Source organism: Schistocerca nitens, chromosome 1 (genome assembly GCF_023898315.1).
Source record: "Schistocerca nitens isolate TAMUIC-IGC-003100 chromosome 1, iqSchNite1.1, whole genome shotgun sequence".
Lineage (NCBI taxonomy): Eukaryota > Metazoa > Arthropoda > Insecta > Orthoptera > Acrididae > Schistocerca > Schistocerca nitens.
The window spans coordinates 157,506,971-157,525,140 of record NC_064614.1 but is presented as its reverse complement, the minus strand read 5'-3'; the positions used below and the strand labels follow the sequence as shown (position 1 = coordinate 157,525,140).

The following is an 18,170-nucleotide window of genomic DNA, read 5'->3' as shown; positions in this document are numbered from 1 at the left end:
AGACTGGCCGGCTCACTGGACCTCGACACAAGTCCGCCGGGCGGATTCGTGCCGGGGACCAGGCGCTCCTTCCCGCCCGGAAAGCCGTGCGTTAGACCACAGGGCCAACCGGGCGGACCATATACATCCATACTCGAAAGCACTACGTGTATAGCATGTTACTTGGCTTCTTCGCCTTGTACTCAGAATGCCAATAGTTGTGGAATACCGATTAGACTGCGGAAATTCAACACGGTGAAGTTTCTTACCAGTCAATGAACACACAGGGTTCAATTGACTCCACCCGAAAGATATTCTATTTTGTCCATGTTTAGCAATCTGTGTAGCGACATAGTTTCTTAAAACTACTCAGACTGATTTTCATACCTATCTCTAACGATCTTAGACAGGGACTGGAACCGAGAACCCGGAACTTTGGCTTTCACGGACACGCTCTTGGCTCTTACTAACCGAGCTATCCAGCTAAGTTCCAGTCTGACGGAAGTTTCTAATACATGTAAAGCACAAATAAGTTCACATTGAACACGTATCTCAAATCAAAATGTGTAGTGATTTCGTTTCGCAGCTGGTTTCGAACCACAGTAGAAGAAATCCTATATGTTATTATGGTGCAACAACTGCCATTTTTCATTGGGTCTTCATGGTGACTGAATCATTGACATTATCTGCATCGACATCAGTCTGAGAAAATCGTCGAACAGTGTGTGCCAAAGATAACTTTTTTGTACCATACATTAAAGTTTCTTCGCGATCCATTCGTGAATGGAGCGTGGGAAAAATGACTGCTTGTGATCTCTTTGCGCACTCATGCATGCTTAATTTTGTCTACACGTTATCTGTGAATATGTACAGTGTGTTAACTGCAAGTTGGTTGATTGGCTCCCTTCCTGAAACGGTAGATCAGTAGTGTCTTTTCGTACTGTCCCCTTTCCTTGTGATAAGTGTACGTAATTGTTGCAGTTAGGATTTTATTTAACATGTCACGACAGTATACGATTTCCGTTTCGATTACAAACAATATTTAAGATAGCTACAATTAAACGTTTCTGTTACTCCGCCAGCCACAGTAGCCTGTGACATTTCACAGCGCTTTTTGTGTGTGCGTTTGTTGTCCCCTGTTAGTGCGATCTGATATACTTGAGCAATATTCAAATGTAAGACTGCAGTAAACCAACTGACACTTACATTTATTGAACTAAACTGTTGTTGTTGTTGTGGTGGTGGTGGTGGTGGTGGTCTTCAGTCCTGAGACTGGTTTGATGCAGCTCTCCATGCTACTCTATCCTGTGCAAGCTTCTTCATCTCCCAGTACTTACTGCAACCTACATCTCTTCGTCTCCCTCTACGATTTTTACCCTCCACGCTGCCCTCCAATGCTAAATTTGTGATCCCTTGATGCCTCAGAACATGTCCTACCAACCGGTCCCTTCTTCTTGTCAAGTTGTGCCACAAACTCCTCTTCTCCCCAATTCTATTCAATACCTCCGCATTAGTTATGCGATCTACCCATCTAATATTCAGCATACTTTTGTAGCACCACATTTCGAAAGCTTCTATTCCCTTCTTGTCCAAACTATTTATCGCCCATGTTTCACTTCCATACAAATGCTTTCAGAAACGACTTCCTGACACTTAAATGTATACTCGATGTTAACAAATTTCTCTTCTTCAGAAACACTTTCCTTGCCATTGCCACTCTACATTTTATATCCTCTCTACTTCGACCATAATCAGTTATTTTGCTCCCCAAATAGCAAAACTCCTTTACTATTTTAAGTGTCTCATTTCCTAATCTAATTCCCTCAGCATCACCCGACTTAACTCAACTACGTTCCATGATCATCGTTTTGCTTTTGTTGATGTTCATCTTATATCCTCCGTTCAAGACACTGTGCATTCCGTTCAACTGCTCTTCCAAGTCCTTTGCTGTCTCTGACAGAATTACAATGTCATCGGCGAACCTCAAAATTTTTATTTCTTCTCCATGGATTTAAATTCCTACTCCGAATTTTTCTATTGTTTCCTTTACTGCTTGCTACAGTAAAGCTGCATGCCCTCGTGAAAAATTACGGCTGTAGTTTCCCCTTGCTTTCAGCCGTTCGCAGTACCAGCACAGCAAGGCCGTTTTAGTTAGTGTTACAAGGCCAGATCAGTCAATCATCCAGACTGTTGCCCCTGCAACTACTGAAAAGGCTGCTGCCCCTCTTCAGGAACCACACGTTTGTCTGGCCTCTCAACAGATACCCCTCCGTTGTTGTTGCACCTACGGTAGGGCCATCTGTCTCGCTGAGGCACGCAAGCCTCCCCACCAACGGCAAGGTCCATGGTTCATGGGGAGGGGGGGGGGGAGGAAATGGTGAACTAAACTACGGTATTTTATTACAGCATAGTCAGCTAAGTGTGTTGGGAGATTAAACAGAAGCCCTTGTTTCGTGTTTTTATCAAAGGTACTTCCGTTAATCTTCTGACCATTTAACAGCGAATGCTGTTTTAGAGCCAATCGACTCGTCGATACCTAAGAGAATATGAACATCGGTGTTGCGCATAAATTTTAATACATTAGGGAAAAATCAGGAAACAGCTTGAACTAGATAGGTTACATATTATAACTGATGAAATTTGAAAGCTCCTTATCCTAAAATCCCATTTCTGTCTTGTGCCATCTGTATAAATACAGTATAAAATGAGGGATTTTATAATTTGTCCATGGTCACGCCTTTATTTACTAGTTATTAGGTTTGTTAAGTTTCCATCAGTGGTCTATCGAAATTGCTGTGTTGTGTAACTGCGTCTAACTTATAATGTAATGTGTTTGCTGATCTACATCTACATGATTTCTGCAATTCAAACTGTAAGCGCCTGGCAGAGCGTTCATAGGGCCACCATCAGACTAATTCTCAATCGTTCTACTCCCGAACATCGCGTGGAAAAAAGAAACACGTAAATCGTTCCGCACGAGTTACAATTTCTGTTATTTATTATAAGGTTTGTTTCTTCCTGTGTAAGTTAGCGTCAGTAAAATAAATTTCCCTTCAGAGGAGAAAGTTGATGATTGAAATTTCGTGAAAAGATCTCTCTGCAACGAAAAACGCCGTTGTTTTAAAGATTGCCATGTGAACTTGCGTATTATATCCGTGACACTTCCCCCCCCACCCCCTCCCTATCCCACACCAACCCCTATTTCGCGATAATACAAAACGAACTGCGCTTTTTCGATATCTCCTTCAATCCTATGTGGTAAGGATCCCATACGGCTTACCAGTACACTTTCAGAGGACGGACAAGCCTAATGTAAGCACTCTATTTACACTCCTGGCCATTAAAATTGCTACACCACGAAGATGACGTGCTACAGACCCAAATTTAACCGACAGGAAGAAGATGCTGTGATATGCAAATGATTAGCTTTTCAGAGCATTCACACAGGGTTGGCGTCGGTGTCGACACCTACAACGTGCTGACATGAGAAAAGTTTCCAACCGATTTCTCATACACAAACAGCAGTTGACCGGCATTGCCTGGTGAAATGTTGTTGTGATGCCTCGTGTAAGGAGGAGAAATGCGTACCATCACGTTTCCGACTTTGATAAAGGTCGGATTGTAGCCTGTCGCGATTGCGGTTTATCGTATCGCGACATTGCTGCTCGCGTTGGTCGAGATCCAATGACTGTTAGCAGAATATGGAATCGGTGGGTTCAGGAGGGTAATACGGAACGCCGTGCTGGATCCCAACGGCCTCGTATCACTAGCAGTCGAGATGACAGGCATCTTATCCGCATGGCTGTAACGGATCGTGCAGCCACGTCTCGATCCTTGAGTCAACAGATGGGGACGTCTGCAAGACAACAACCATCTGCACGAACAGTTCGACGACGTTTGCAGCAGCATGGACTATCAGCTCTGAGACCATGGCTGCGGTTACCCTTGACGCTGCATCACAGACAGGACCGCCTGCGATGGTGTACTCAACGACGAACCTGGGTGCACGAATGGCAAAACGTAATTTTTTCGGATGAATCCAGGTTCTGTTTACGACATCATGATGGTCGCATCCGTGTTTGGCGACATCGCAGTGAACGCACATTGGAAGCGTGTATTCGTCATCGCCATACTGGCGTATCACCCGGCGTGATGGTATGGGGTGCCATTGGTTACACGTCTCGGTCACCTCTTGTTCGCATTGATGGCACTTTGAACAGTGGACGTTACATTTCAGATGTGTTACGACCCGTGGCTCTACCCCTCATTCGATCCCTGCGAAACCGTACATTTCAGCAGGATAATGCACGTCCGCATGTTGCAGGTCCTGTACGGGCCTTTCTGGATACAGAAAATGTTCAACTGCTGCCCTGGCCAGCACATTCCCCAGATTTGTCGCCAACTGAAAACGTATGGTCAATGGTGGCCGAGCAACTGGCTCGTCTCAATACGCCAGTCACTACTCTTGATGAACTGTGGTATCGTGTTGAAGCTGCATTGGCAGCTGTACCTGTACACGCTATCCAAGCCCTGTTTGACTCAATACCCAGGCGTATCAAGGCCGTTATTACGGCCAGAGGTGGTTGTTCTGGGTACTTATTCTCTGGATCTATGCACCCAAATTGCGTGAAAAAGTAATCACATGTCAGTTCTAGTATAATATATTTGTCCAATGAATACCCGTTTATCATCTGCATTTCTTCTTGGTGTAGCAATTTTAATGGTGTGTAGTGTAGTAGACTTGTTTCGTCTTCTAAGTGCTCTGCCCATGGAGATATAAATAAACGAATGTCATGTGGCACAACGGCCAGGTGCAAGCAATTGGACGCAACTTCTGCGACTTAGGTGTCTTGAAAACCAACGGCATCCAGTTCTACCCAAACTATCACGCGTCCAAATACTAGGCGGACCCAATGTTGCTTACTGTCAGCGATCGGGCGGGAACCGGTGTTACCTAGGTGACAAGGCCGCTGGCATGGAGGTGTAATATGGGGAGGTGACACTACATTACTGTTCGTTGCTCTGAAGTCGGCGCCGCCATGTTAGCTACCTTAAAACATTAACAGACTACTGTTTACGATTGCATCACGTTCTTTATCTGTGTCGTATGCATGCAACGGTTTTTCTAAATAGCAACTGCTGCAGTTCAAATGTGTGTGAAATCTTATGGGACTTAAGTGCTAAGGTCATCTGTCCCTAAGCTTATACACTACTTAACCTAAATTATCCTAAGGACAAACACACACACACACACACACACACACACACACACACACACACACACACACACACATGTCCGAGGGAGGACTCGAACCCCCGCCGGGACAGCCGCACAGTCAATGCTGCTGTTCTTCCGTAAATAACGCAGTTCGGAAAGCATTGTCAGACGTTTTTCTGGTCTTAAATACATATTTGATCCAGTAATACGACGCATTTGACTTCGTCAATGTAACTTTCTATTTGTCATACGTTTCGAATAACCGAGAAGCGAAGTATGTGATATGAACAGGCAGCTTTCCTCATCCAACATCTTCCTTAATATGGACTGACGAAACTGATGTTCGGTATGTGTCCTTTTCCCGAAAATACTGAGAACATATTTTGCTCTGTTTGGTCGGTTTACAATCTTTTCTTCTCAAACCTTTCAGCCGAGAGTTTTTAGAGTCGATTCTTAATACGAAAAATAAAGTCAAATGACAGAAACAAAACCATTACAGTGAAAGGAAGCAGCGAACCAAAATTTATGTATACAAAAGAAAAATATTTGTTTTTCAGTTTCACCGCCGGCCGCGGTGGCCGAACGGTTCTAGGCGCTTCAGTCGGGAACCGCGTGACTGCTACGGTCGCAGGTTCGAATCCTGCCTCGGGCATGGATGTGTGTGATGTCCTTAGGTTAGTTAGGTTTAAGTAGTTCTAAGTTCTAGGGGACTGATGACTTCAGATGTTAAGTCCCATAGTGCTCAGAGCCATTTGAACCATTTTTCAGTTTCACCCTTTTGTTCGTTTGGGACAAACAACCTCTTTTTATATGGTGTAGAAAAATTTCCGCTACCAGTCGCAATAAAGGGTTATTTATTTGTCATACGACCGGTTTCGGGCTTGCGCCCATCCTCAGGTGTTTATACATGTACATGTTTATATTGCTGGAGATAACTGTATAAATACAACAAAAATTATTTTACATATGCTGCCTTACCACTTACAATTGTCCCAATTGTATCTGTTTAGTCACCAGCAAATAATATTTTTTTATTTATACATTGGTCTCCAGCAATATAAACATGTACATGAATGTATAAACACCTGAGGATGGGCGCAAGCCCGAAACCGGTCGTGAGACAAATAAATAACCTTTTATTGTGACTGGTAGATGAAATTTTTCTACACCCTATAAGGGAACAGTCACGGAGTTCAACTTCATCCACTATGGATACAATTCATTCTCTTTTTATATATATCATGAAACGTTTATTAAAAAATCTGTCACAGTTAAAGTACATACGTTTGGTGACTAGTTAACGAACTGACTGGTTCATTCTCAGGGTTGACTTACTATGGCTGTACTGGAAGTGCCTGATCGTAATAATGAACATCACTATGGCAATACAGGCTTTTCTAAGTAATTGTAGATGACTGTCGCAATCAGCATGTTCCTACTTTGCTGTCTTTGAATCTAACTTGCGAATTAGGCACATTTTGGTTGCGATAGTCACCTACAATTACCTTGAGAAGCTTGCATTGCCATTGTGATCGTTATTAAGGTCAGGCACTTTCAGTGGAGCCTTAGTTGGTCAGGCTTGAGAATGAGCCAGTTGTTTGAAACTAGCCGCGAAACGGATCTACTACAACTGTGACAGATTTGTTAATAAAGGTTTTATGAAACAGTAAAAGTAACTATCGCTTGAACGAGTCCACTTACGAATGAAATGGAATTCCTTTACACTTTAGACTAAAATTTGTGACATTGTTAACGAACTTCAGTTATGTTCACTTGAAAACCGACATACTTGTATCAGCATTATTTACTGTTGTTTTGGACGTACGTTTAACTTCGCAAGCCTTGGTGATTTAGCTGTCTGCATGTGTCATCCCGCTGTCCTTGTCGGTGCTTTGAAATGATCTATTTAATCCTTGTACAAGGGTCGTCCACAAAGTAAGTTCCGTTTGGTTATATAAAACAAACATGTACAGATACAGAAAAAATATTCATTGTGCAAAAGACGAAAACTGTTAAACTACTTTTCTACATAGCTTCCGATATTTTGTAGGCACTTTTCATAGCGTGGCACAAGTTTTTGTACACCTTCTTAATAGAAGGTTGCCGCCTGTGTATTCAACCATGTGGTAACATGTTCTTTCAGCTCGTCATCATCGTTGAAGTGTTGATCACCAAGGACGGATTTTACGTGTAAGAAGTTCCTAAGGAAAAGCAATCCGAAAACAAAGGAAGTAGGTTACAGTACGCTTGTTCGCTCTCTGCTTGAATACTGCTCAGCAGTGTGGGATCCGTGCCAGATAGGGTTGATAGAAGAGAGAGAGAAGATCCAACGGAGAGCAGCGCGCTTCGTTACAGGATCATTTAGTAATCGCGAAAGCGTTACGGAGATGATACATAAACTCCACTGGAAGACTCTGCAGGAGAGACGCTCAGTAGCTCGGTACGGGCTTTTGTTAAAGTTTCGAGAACATACCTTCACCGAAGAGTCAAGTAGTATATTGCTCCCTCCTACGTATATCTCGCGAAGAGACCATGAGGATAAAATCAAAGAGATTAGAGCCCGCACAGAAGCATACCGACAATCCTTCTTTCCACGAACAATACGAAACTGGAATAGAAGGGAGAACCGATAGAGGTACTCAAGGTACCCTCCGCCACACTGCGGAGTATGGATGTAGATGTAGATGTAGAAAGTCGCTAGGAGCGAGGTCCGCGCTGTATAGAGGATGATCAAACGCGACCCAGTGGAATTCCCGTGAAGAGTTGTTTGGTCACATTCGCCGTGTGAGGTCGGGAATTATCGTGGGGGGGGGGGGGGGGGGGGGGCGCCTTTTGACAGTAATCGTCGGCGCTTGTTCTGTATTGCGTGGTGAAATGGTCTCGCAAAAACCATGTGCTTTGATTGTTCGGCCTCGTGGTAAGAAATCAATCAGCAAAATGCCTTTTCTGTCTCAAAAAAACAGTGCACATGACTTTTCGAGGTGTCAAGATTTTCTTAGGCTTAACCTTCATTGGGGATGAAGTGTGCCTCCATTCCATTTATTGCCGTTTTGTTTCAGGGGTGTCGTACGATACCCAAGTTTCATCCCCCGTGACTACCCGAGAAAGAAAACCATTGCTTTCTTCATTGCAGCGTGTCAAAAACTGAAGTGCAGTGCCCATCCGTTGTTTTTTTGTGTTATTCAGTAAGAATTTCGGGTACCCAACGTGAGCAAAGTTTTCTAAATTTCAGTTTTTCAGTAACAATTTCATGAATTAGTGATCGTGAGATTTACGGAACTTCAATAGCAAGGGCACAAAGTGTAAACTATGGTTGTTCAAATGGCTCTGAGCACTATGCGACTTAACTTCCGAGGTCATTAGTTGCCTAGAACTTAGAACTAATTAAAGCTAACTAAGCTAAGGACATCCCACACATCCATGCCCGAGGCAGGATTCGAACCTGCGACCGTAGCAGTCGCTCGGCTCCAAACTGTAGCGCCTAGAACCGTACGGCCACTCCGGCCGGCCTTATGGTTGTGCTCAATCTTCTCTTCAACTGTGTGAACCAGTTCATCAGTAACCACAGACTGGCGTCCACTTCGTTCTTCATCGTGCATTGGACCACATCCATCACTGAGCAGTCTGACCCATCTTCTAACCATTGTACCACTCATAGTATGTTGTCCGTAAACCTCGCAGATTTACCGTTGAATTTCCTTTGATTTAACTTTCTTTGCATTTAGAAAACGAATCACAGACCTGATTTAACACGCGGCCGCAATTACGGCTGATACTATAAAGAAGCACTACAAACCAAACGTCGGCGGCAGCGATCTGAAAATGGCGTACATGTCTTCTCCTTGAGTCAGAGTAACCGCCGCGCATGCTCGGAACTGCGATCGTAGCTCTGCCGCGGATAGAAATAGAAACGGAACTTACTTTGTGGACGACCCTCGTGTTTAGTCTGTTCCATCGTCTATTGAGGTCTGGGTTATCCGCCCGTCAGGTTTCCTATTTTTTTTTTTTGTTTTTTTTTCTTTCATATTAGGTCGAGGTCGTGTTGGGGGATGGCCTGTCTCCAATTTACTATGATGGTGGTGGTGGTGGTGGCTGTGAAAGCTTCTTCTATTGCCTGTTGTATGGCTTTTCGAGTCTGTTAGTGACCTGCTGGAGGTCATCGTCATCTGTTACGGCTACTGGGAACGCAAGGCTTTCTGAGAGGACAAAAAAAATGGTTCAAATGGCTCTGAGCACTATGGGACTCAACTGCTGAGGTCATTAGTCCCCTAGAACGTAGAACTAGTTAAACCTAACTAACCTAAGGACATCACAAACATCCATGCCCGAGGCAGGATTCGAACCTGCGACCGTAGCGGTCTTGCGGTTCCAGACTGCAGCGCCTTTAACCGCACAGCCACTTCGGCCGGCTCTGGGAGGACATACTTGTATCTATCTCAGTCTGCGTTAGCGTATTTTCATGTTGTCCGCCTTCTGGGAACTGGTCTGGGAACTGGTCTGGTGGGCTGAATGGGACTGTTCGCGGAAAGGACAGGAAGCTTGTCGCTTGTAATTGAATCACCGATGTAAGTTGTGAAGTCGGCGTCCGTTTCCGTTGTCTTTCTGTCTCCCAGCATATGGTGTCTTGTATTTAAGTCACGTAGAATTATGAGCTTATTTATGGTCATTATGTGTCATAAGAACTGGGATGGTAGGAGCCTCCCTGGGGAGGGGGGCGGGGTGTTTGTACATAGACTGTGATGAGGGTACGCCTGTTTCTGCCTTTTATTTGGACTATGACCGCTTCGATGTTCTGAAGTACTAGCGGGAGAGGTCTTTCTTTCTCTGCCACCGAGTCGCGTGTATACAGGGGGTACATAAAGTCCGAGAACACTTTCAATTATTTATTGCACAAGAACGAAACATTCTACAGATATCGTTGTTGTTGTGGTCTTCAGTCCTGAGACTGGTTTGATGCAGCTCTCCATGCTACTGTATCCTGTGCAAGCCTCCTCATCTCCCAGTACTTACTGCAACCTACATCCTTCTGAATCTGCCTAGTGTATTCATCTCTTGGTCTCCCTGTACGATTTTTACACTCCACGCTGCCCTCCAATGCTAAATTTGTGATCCCCTGATGCCTCAGAACATGTCCTACCAACCGGTCTCTTCTTCTTGTCGAGTTGTGCCACAAACTCCTCTTCTCCCCAGTTCTATTCAATACTCCTCATTAGTTATGTGACAGATATCACTTTCAGGGTTTCTCTTCAAAATGACATCTGTATGACAGATATCAAACATATGTCATTTTGAAGAGAGAGCCTGAAATTTTTCCTCATGTATACCGCCATAGCGTAGTTTTGGTAATTTGCCGATAGTCAGCGCTAGTCGCAAACATAGCGAGTTCAGGTGCGGAGTGAGCTTTGTGTGTGTGTGTTGGAGTTTATGAAATAGCCTCCCTGATCACCAGATCTCACTCCGTATGATTTTTTTCCGTGGGAACACATTAAAGATCTGGTGTGTGTACCGCCTCTTCCACGTGATGTAGCAGAGCTCCGGGAGAGAATACGGGAAGCGGTTGCCTCAGTCGACGATGCCATGCTGGGATGGGTATGGCAAGAATTCGATTACGGTGTTGATGTCTGCCGGGTTCGCATATCGAATGTTTGGAAAAAAAACTTTCATAGTTTCTCTTCAAAATGCCATACGTATGACATCTGTACAGTATTCAGTTCTTGTTCAGTAAATAACTGAAAGTGTTCCTGGACTTCATGTACACCCGTTTGACTACTCCGTCTCTTCCGTCTTACCTATATTTGCGAAAGGTGGTGTATTTGGGAAAGCCGAATTTGTTTCTTACCGTGAGCCAATTGTTGGCTATTCCTACAACATGAATGCTGGGAAGATTTTTTTTTCTCTCATCTCAGTACAGGGTTCAAAGCCCGACTCAGCTGTAGACTCCACGCCTCACTCAGAAATAATATCGACGGATGTTGAGAAATACGTACCAAACAAATTAATAAGAGATAGTACTGATCCCGCATGGTACACAAACAAGTCGGAACACATCGTGCCACATTTAAAAATACAAAATTTCATGACTGCCGATGTTTTGCTGAAGTGTCAAAATGTATCGCGGACTTAAGTTGAGATGCTTTTGTTGAGATGCTTTTGTTGAGATGCTTTTAATGGCTTCCACAACGAAACTTTGTGTCGGAATCTGACAGAAAATCCAAAGAGATTCTGATCGTATCTAAAGTATACCAGTGGCTAGACACAATAAATATCTTCCCTGAGAGATAGAAATGCTATTGATGAAAGTGCCAAGAAAGCAGAGTTACTAATCATGGTTTTCCGAAATTCCTTCAGCAAAGATGACGAAGCAGATATTCCAGAATTTGAATCAAGAAACACTCCCGACATGAGTAACTTACAAACAGATATCCTCGGTGTAGCGAAGCAGCATAAATCACTTAATCAAGGCAAGGTCTCCTGTCCAGATGTGTGTCAGTCGGGATTTTTTCGCAGTACGCTGATACAATAGCTCCATAAGTGACGAAGCAAGCTGGCATCTCTTACTTCCTCTCTAGTTTTGCCATATACCTCCTTGAATTCATTTTATTTTCATTTTTGACTAATTACCATTAAAATACATGAGTATAATCTGCATTTTCATGAAACAGAAAGGTTGGCCCTCAGCCTTAAGGAATATAGCACCAGATCTAATTTTGTGCTTAGCTTTGTGTATGTAATTAATTTCCTCATTTATTTTGACCATTCCTAGTTAATATCTTTTGTTATACAGTGAAATCAGTAATTGTTTCGTGACTTAAAATCTATTGTTGACTTATAAACAAATATAAATTCTGTACTTATTATAAACATATGGAAGAACTACTACTAGGATCCTTGAAGTATTCATTTGGCTCTATTCGAAAACATTGTAACACGCCCGGGAGAACAAATGGGTGGGGTACCTTTAAACTGGTTTTCACTTCTGGACCGTGCGCCCTGTCCACACCACGTACCTGATAATCCCGCGGCGGTCGTATTGTCCTGCTCCACACTGCTGTTGGCTTGCCAGGAATTATATATCGAAATATGCAAGCGGGTTTAGGGGAGCCACTCAACGTTAAAACACAACACTGTTCGACGTCTGGTATGAACAACTATATTCTGTGACGATTAAAGAAAATCTCAGGTTGCACTGTTTACATTCTAATTCATAAGTGTTTATCCCAATTACTGTATGATAACCAGTCCACAGCATCACCCAGACGAGCGAACGCGTAACCGACATGACGCAGGTGATTGTTGATGATGCGGAAGTCGAATGATCGCACGAAAGTTCTTACGCTCGTCATGCATACATAAATATTTGGTACCAGTCCTCCTTGACACTAGTAATAAATTTTAACACTGTTCACAAAGTTAAATTTACAGTTCTCAGTTGCACGAGCGTGCACGTAACCGTCGTGGCGCGGTTGATTGTTGATGATGCGGAACGCAATGGTCGAACGCACGTTCTCACGCTCGCTACAAGACACTGGCACTTAAATGCTCTCTTTCGTGGTAAATAGTATTACCGATTCACATAGTTCATTCTTGGAAACCGAACACGGCGCGGATGATTGATTGAGCCGGGTGACGCGCAGCGAGAGGATACACAAATGCGTAATCGGCGGCACTGCTCACTTTTAATTACGTCATTACGCACTTTTCTCTGAATCACTTCCATATTCCATCACTTTACTATAATATCACTTGCAGCAATACTTCAACTTCCATACTAACAATGCCTCTCACATGCACAGCTACACGCAACACAACATAACAATTCCGTGTCCCATGCTCGACTCAACAGACGCGGCTGCCCGCATAGATACTCCACAACTAAGCCAGCGATATGACAATACACTTACAACATGTTAGCAAAGCCAGCCCTTAGTAATTCCAAAATAATTACCAGGTTTGTCAAAAGTATTGTTTGTATAACCATATCTGTTAATTTCATTATTTAAACAAATAATTCGGCCTAACGTTTGTGATAGAAGGAACTATTAAAAGAGGAGGAATTTTTCGATGTGTTCAGTTAATTGAATGAGTTAGGTTTTAATTATAATTTCTTTAACTTAAACGCTGGACAATGTATAGTTTCAGTGCCTGTTATTGTGAGGATATATAAAGGCACAATTTTTGGTCCCGAGACAGTCAGTCACGGCCGATTTTCAGACAGGAAGTCTGTATCAGTCAGAGTAACAAGAATGTATTAACTTAGCGGAATTAGTGTAACACAAATAGGCTGTGTGTTAAAACAGTGACAGTGTCCGATCAATTTATTTGAGAAATAGTGTGACACGTACCTTGTATTCTGCAAGAACTATGAAATCTTCTCGGATTGAAGTCACCTGAAGATGGCAAGTAATAAACTAGCTGAAACGTTGCTGGAGAACAACGCATTGTATCAGCTGTCAACCCGAGAAGATTTTATCAATGTGTGGTTAGGTATTTACTGCTCATAGATGTTCAACAGCAAACTATTGTAGCAGTATGCTGATGTTTGCGTGCAAACTATTAATGAGGGCCGGTCGAAGTGGCCGTGCGGTTAAAGGCGCTGCAGTCTGGAACCGCAAGACCGCTACGGTCGCAGGTTCGAATCCTGCCTCGGGCATGGATGTTTGTGATGTCCTTAGGTTAGTTAGGTTTAACTAGTTCTAAGTTCTAGGGGACTAATGACCTCAGCAGTTGAGTCCCATAGTGCTCAGAGCCATTTGAACCAATTTTATTAATGAGGCTTAACCTTTACCAGTATTGAACTGGCCATATAACTGTGTAATACTGGGGGGGGGGGGGGGGGGGGAGTTGTGAACAGCGAAAGTAAAAGAACTGTGGAACGCTACTCCCGTCCCCCATTTTTCAGCCCGCATAAAAAAGCAGTACGTCGACACCGAGGACTATCAACGAAGAAATAAAGCAGGCGAATGTCACACATACAACCGCTCGCTCGATGAAAAATCCATAAGAAAGTTGCACAGGCCACACCGATACTCAAGAAAGCAAATAGGAGTACTCCGCGGACTTACAGATCTCTATTACTAATATCGATTTGCGGTAGGATTCTGCAACATATACTGTGTTCTAATCTTATAAATTACCTCGCAAGTCGCCGAAGTGGCGTCAACTAAAATGACTTGCAAAATGGCGGCCGAACCCCGAAGGGGAGTCCCGGCCAATAAATGCCATACCACGAAAAAACTATTTTTTGATAGCCAACACGGATTAAGAATATACTAGTCCTTTATTCACACGAAGTAATGATTGCTAGCAACAGGGAATCTCAAATTGTTTCCATGTTTTTAGATTTACAGAAGGCTTTAGACGCAATTCCTCACAAGCTACTTCTAATAAAATTGCGTGCCTATCTAATAGCGTGGCAGGTGTGCGATCGTATTCGTGATTTCCTGCCAGAAAGGTCACAGTAACTGACGATAAGTCATCGTCTAACACAGGTAATATTTGTGGTTCCCCAGGGAAGTGTTCCAGGCCCTCTGCTGCTACTGATTCATATAAACGATGTAGTAGACAATCTGAGCAGTCCTCGTAGATTGTTTTCGGATGAGTCTGTCATTTACTGTCTCGTAAAGACATCAGATGATCGAAAACAATTGCAAAATGATCTAGACAAAACATCTGTGTGGTGCGAAAAGTGCCAGTTGACACTAAATAATGCAATACATAGGTGCTAAAAGCAATCCACCAAATTTCTGTGACACGATAAATGGCGCAATCTAAAGCAATTTAGCAGCTCGCACGGGGCGGCACTTGGGCTTACGCCGGCCCTGACGGTCCCCATAGTGCTCCTCCAGGACATCAAACACTCGCCTGCTTCGATGGGGTCGAGTGCATGAACCGCATCTTATCGAAATCGAGGTCACTTTGGATAATGGGGATAAAATAATCTTCCAAAACCTTCACATACCGTTCGGTGGTCACCGTGCCATCAAGGAATATCACACTAATTATTCTGTGATTGGACATTGCACACCACCCAGTCACCCATTGAGAGTGAAGAGACTTCTCGATCACGAAATGCGGATTCCCAGCCCCTCAAATGCGCCAATTTTGCTTCTTGACAAACCCAACCAAATGAAAGTGGGCTTCGCCGCTAAACCAAACCGTGTTCACATCCAAGTTCTGTCCGTAAGTTCTTTGGACAATAGTTTTGGCGAAACACAACCATTGTTACATGATCCTGGGGTTTAATGGCTAACGGGTTTGACCTTTGTATGTTGGTTGATTCCCACCCTTTGTGCAACTCGTCTGGTTGATTTCCTGGGACTGGTTTGCAACATGGCGCACAACACTTTCAACTAAATATTACGTATGATTTACATTTCAATTTATGTAAAATATGACAAAATGTATAATAGCAGGTACATTTTCAATTTTAATATTTGTCTATGTTAAAAAAGAGAACATAAAGTACATATTATGTGTATTAAACAATGGGAACTCCAGGATGGAATAATGACAGTATTATGAAAAGGAAAGTTGCTACTCACCAGATAGTGGAGGTGCTGAGACACAGAGAGGCACAACAAAAAGACTGTCACACACACACACACACACACACACACACACACACACACACAGTCTCTAGCTGCCAAGGCTGGACTGTGGTTTTGTGTGTGTGTGTGTGTGTGTGTGTGTGTGTGTGTGTGTGTGTGTCTTTTTGGTGTGCTTATCTGTGTCTCAGCAAGCAACTCTCCTTTTCAAAATATTTTATGTGTTAAGATCCCCAATTTAAAAGATGCTACACTAATGTACAATGGAGAAAATCTCCATCACTTTCTATTTATTGATCCCTCAATTTGCACTAGTTTCAGGTACTGATTGCACAATTAATCCAGTCATTTATCTTTATGATTCTAGAAAGTCAACACATGGAGACAGTCAGCAAAATTATTAAGAGGTAGCTTGGGTAGCTTTTCCACTTGCTTACTGTTGCTTTCATTTCTAGGTGTGTCTTGCAATTACGTGGCAAATAATATCACCCCACATATCGACTTTGATGGAAGTTGTCGAATTTACTCAGAGATGTTTTAGTATGAAGATATTTACCACTAAATGTGACATAAACTTTTTTTTAACAACTTCTGTTGTGTGTAGGGACAAAGACATACATTCAGTTCTCATTAGATATTCAAAAACTAAAACTTGCCTAAAACTTCTTTGTGGTATGGAAACCCAGATGCTTCTCAGTCTGTCTCACGATGATGGTACCATGGAGGAATGTGTTTGGGCAAACAGAAACATTAGTGGTACATCTAACCACTAACATTTTCTTTCTTGAATAATCGGGTTCTGTGCACATTACTCATAAAGCAGACAATGCTGAGATGTTTAACATTTAATACATGGGCTATGTCAGCTTTGTAACATCTCAAGTATATGACATTTGTGTTGAATCAGTGGATGCACCTTTTCTACTGTATGTGGTGTTAAAACACTCTTATTTGGTAAGTTAGTGTCACGTGTGCCAAAAAGCCATCAAAAATAAATTGTTGAGTTTCATTGTTATAACAAGTGACTGAGTAATATTAATTTGCTTGGAAAGCCTCTTTGGATGCAGAATTGTTTCTTAACCTACTGTTTAATTATTCTTCAGTGTAACATCTCAGCTTAATCTTAAAAGAAATGAAAAATGAAGATGATAGGTCTAACATTAGCAGATTTCATTGGTTTTTGTTTTTACTTCAACTATTAAATTAATCAAGGGCTATAGAGCTCAGAAGGAAATTTCTGCCACTTAGTTAGTTTTTTTTATTTTTTTTATTATTATTATTATTTTTTTACATGCTTTCTGAATACTGTTTCTGAATCTTTGTGGTGGTGGTTCATTACATGGACTTGGTGAGTTGTGTGTCTGTTGGGTTTCATCTTCAGTAGAGCAAGGTAATAAAAATTATAAATGCAATGCAATGGAATGGAGAGAATGTGACAAAGTTTCCTTATTTATTACTCTTAACAATTTTCACTGCTACTCTGAACAGTATATATTTTGTAAACTAATATATGTGTCCAAGAATTAATGTGACAAGCTCCACAGATGTACCAGCTGAAACATATAACAAATGCCACTCCTCCATTCCTTAAATAACTGCTTGAATTTCAGAATCTTTTGTCATATTTCAAGGATGGTGACATTTAAAGTTGTTTCAGTGCTATAATACAGCACTGTGCTTTGAAATAAAGTTTTTCACTTTATAATAATGAAGACAAATATAAATCATAGATAAAGAAAATAAATACTCTCAGTGAATGTTTCCATGGAGAATTTACATACCACCATCGTTCTGAGAATTGTTGATTTGTGCTATATGATGATGATATGAACGATATTTTGTGAAGAGATTAGATACCAATTTCCATTTTGTTGTAGTTTATTTATTAATGAAAGTAACACTATTGTGTAATAATTTAGAACAGTGTTTGTTTACTGTACTGCCAACTTGCCGATAGAGCATACAACATCACAGTAGGCACGATTTAGAGTGAACAAGAGACAGTACAGTCTGTATGTATCCACAGGATTCTCGGACGAAACATCGGTTCAAGGTGCACACATACAGCAGTCCAACATTCTGCGACCACTGTGGATCACTACTATATGGGGTGATCCACCAGGGCATGAAATGTGAAGGTAACGGTGGGCAGATGCTGAGGAGCCACCATTGTCAAATGTAACTCTCCCATTTGAGTCTGGGATGCCGATCTTTCAGAACAGGCACGTGCTAGAGCCAGTGCCTTTTTTTTGCCATACATTTGTGTCACATGCAAACATTATGTCTGCATGATGCAGATAAATTTTCTAAATATAAAAGGGCATTAAATCCTGTAAGGGAAAGAACCATTATGCTGTTCTAAATATCTTAATTTTTGTTTGCTAAGTGTTGTTCAATGTAATTTTTGCAGCTAAAACTTTTTTGATTGG

The 18,170-nt window shown here is 42.3% G+C and overlaps 1 protein-coding gene across 2 annotated transcripts in view; it reads left to right on the top strand.

Moving 5' to 3' along the window:
- LOC126243987 (protein kinase C, brain isozyme) overlaps positions 1–18,170 on the top strand; it is a 199,633-nt gene that overhangs the window by 99,219 nt on the left and 82,244 nt on the right. Inside the window, exon 3 of one of the 2 annotated variants that reach the window (XM_049948203.1) lies at positions 17,768–17,879. The exons of the other annotated variant lie outside the window; for it this stretch is intronic. Coding sequence (XP_049804160.1) covers positions 17,867–17,879 — 13 coding nt within the window. The 5' untranslated portion in view covers positions 17,768–17,866. The remainder of the gene's footprint in view (positions 1–17,767; positions 17,880–18,170) is intronic. 2 annotated transcript variants of the gene reach the window in all.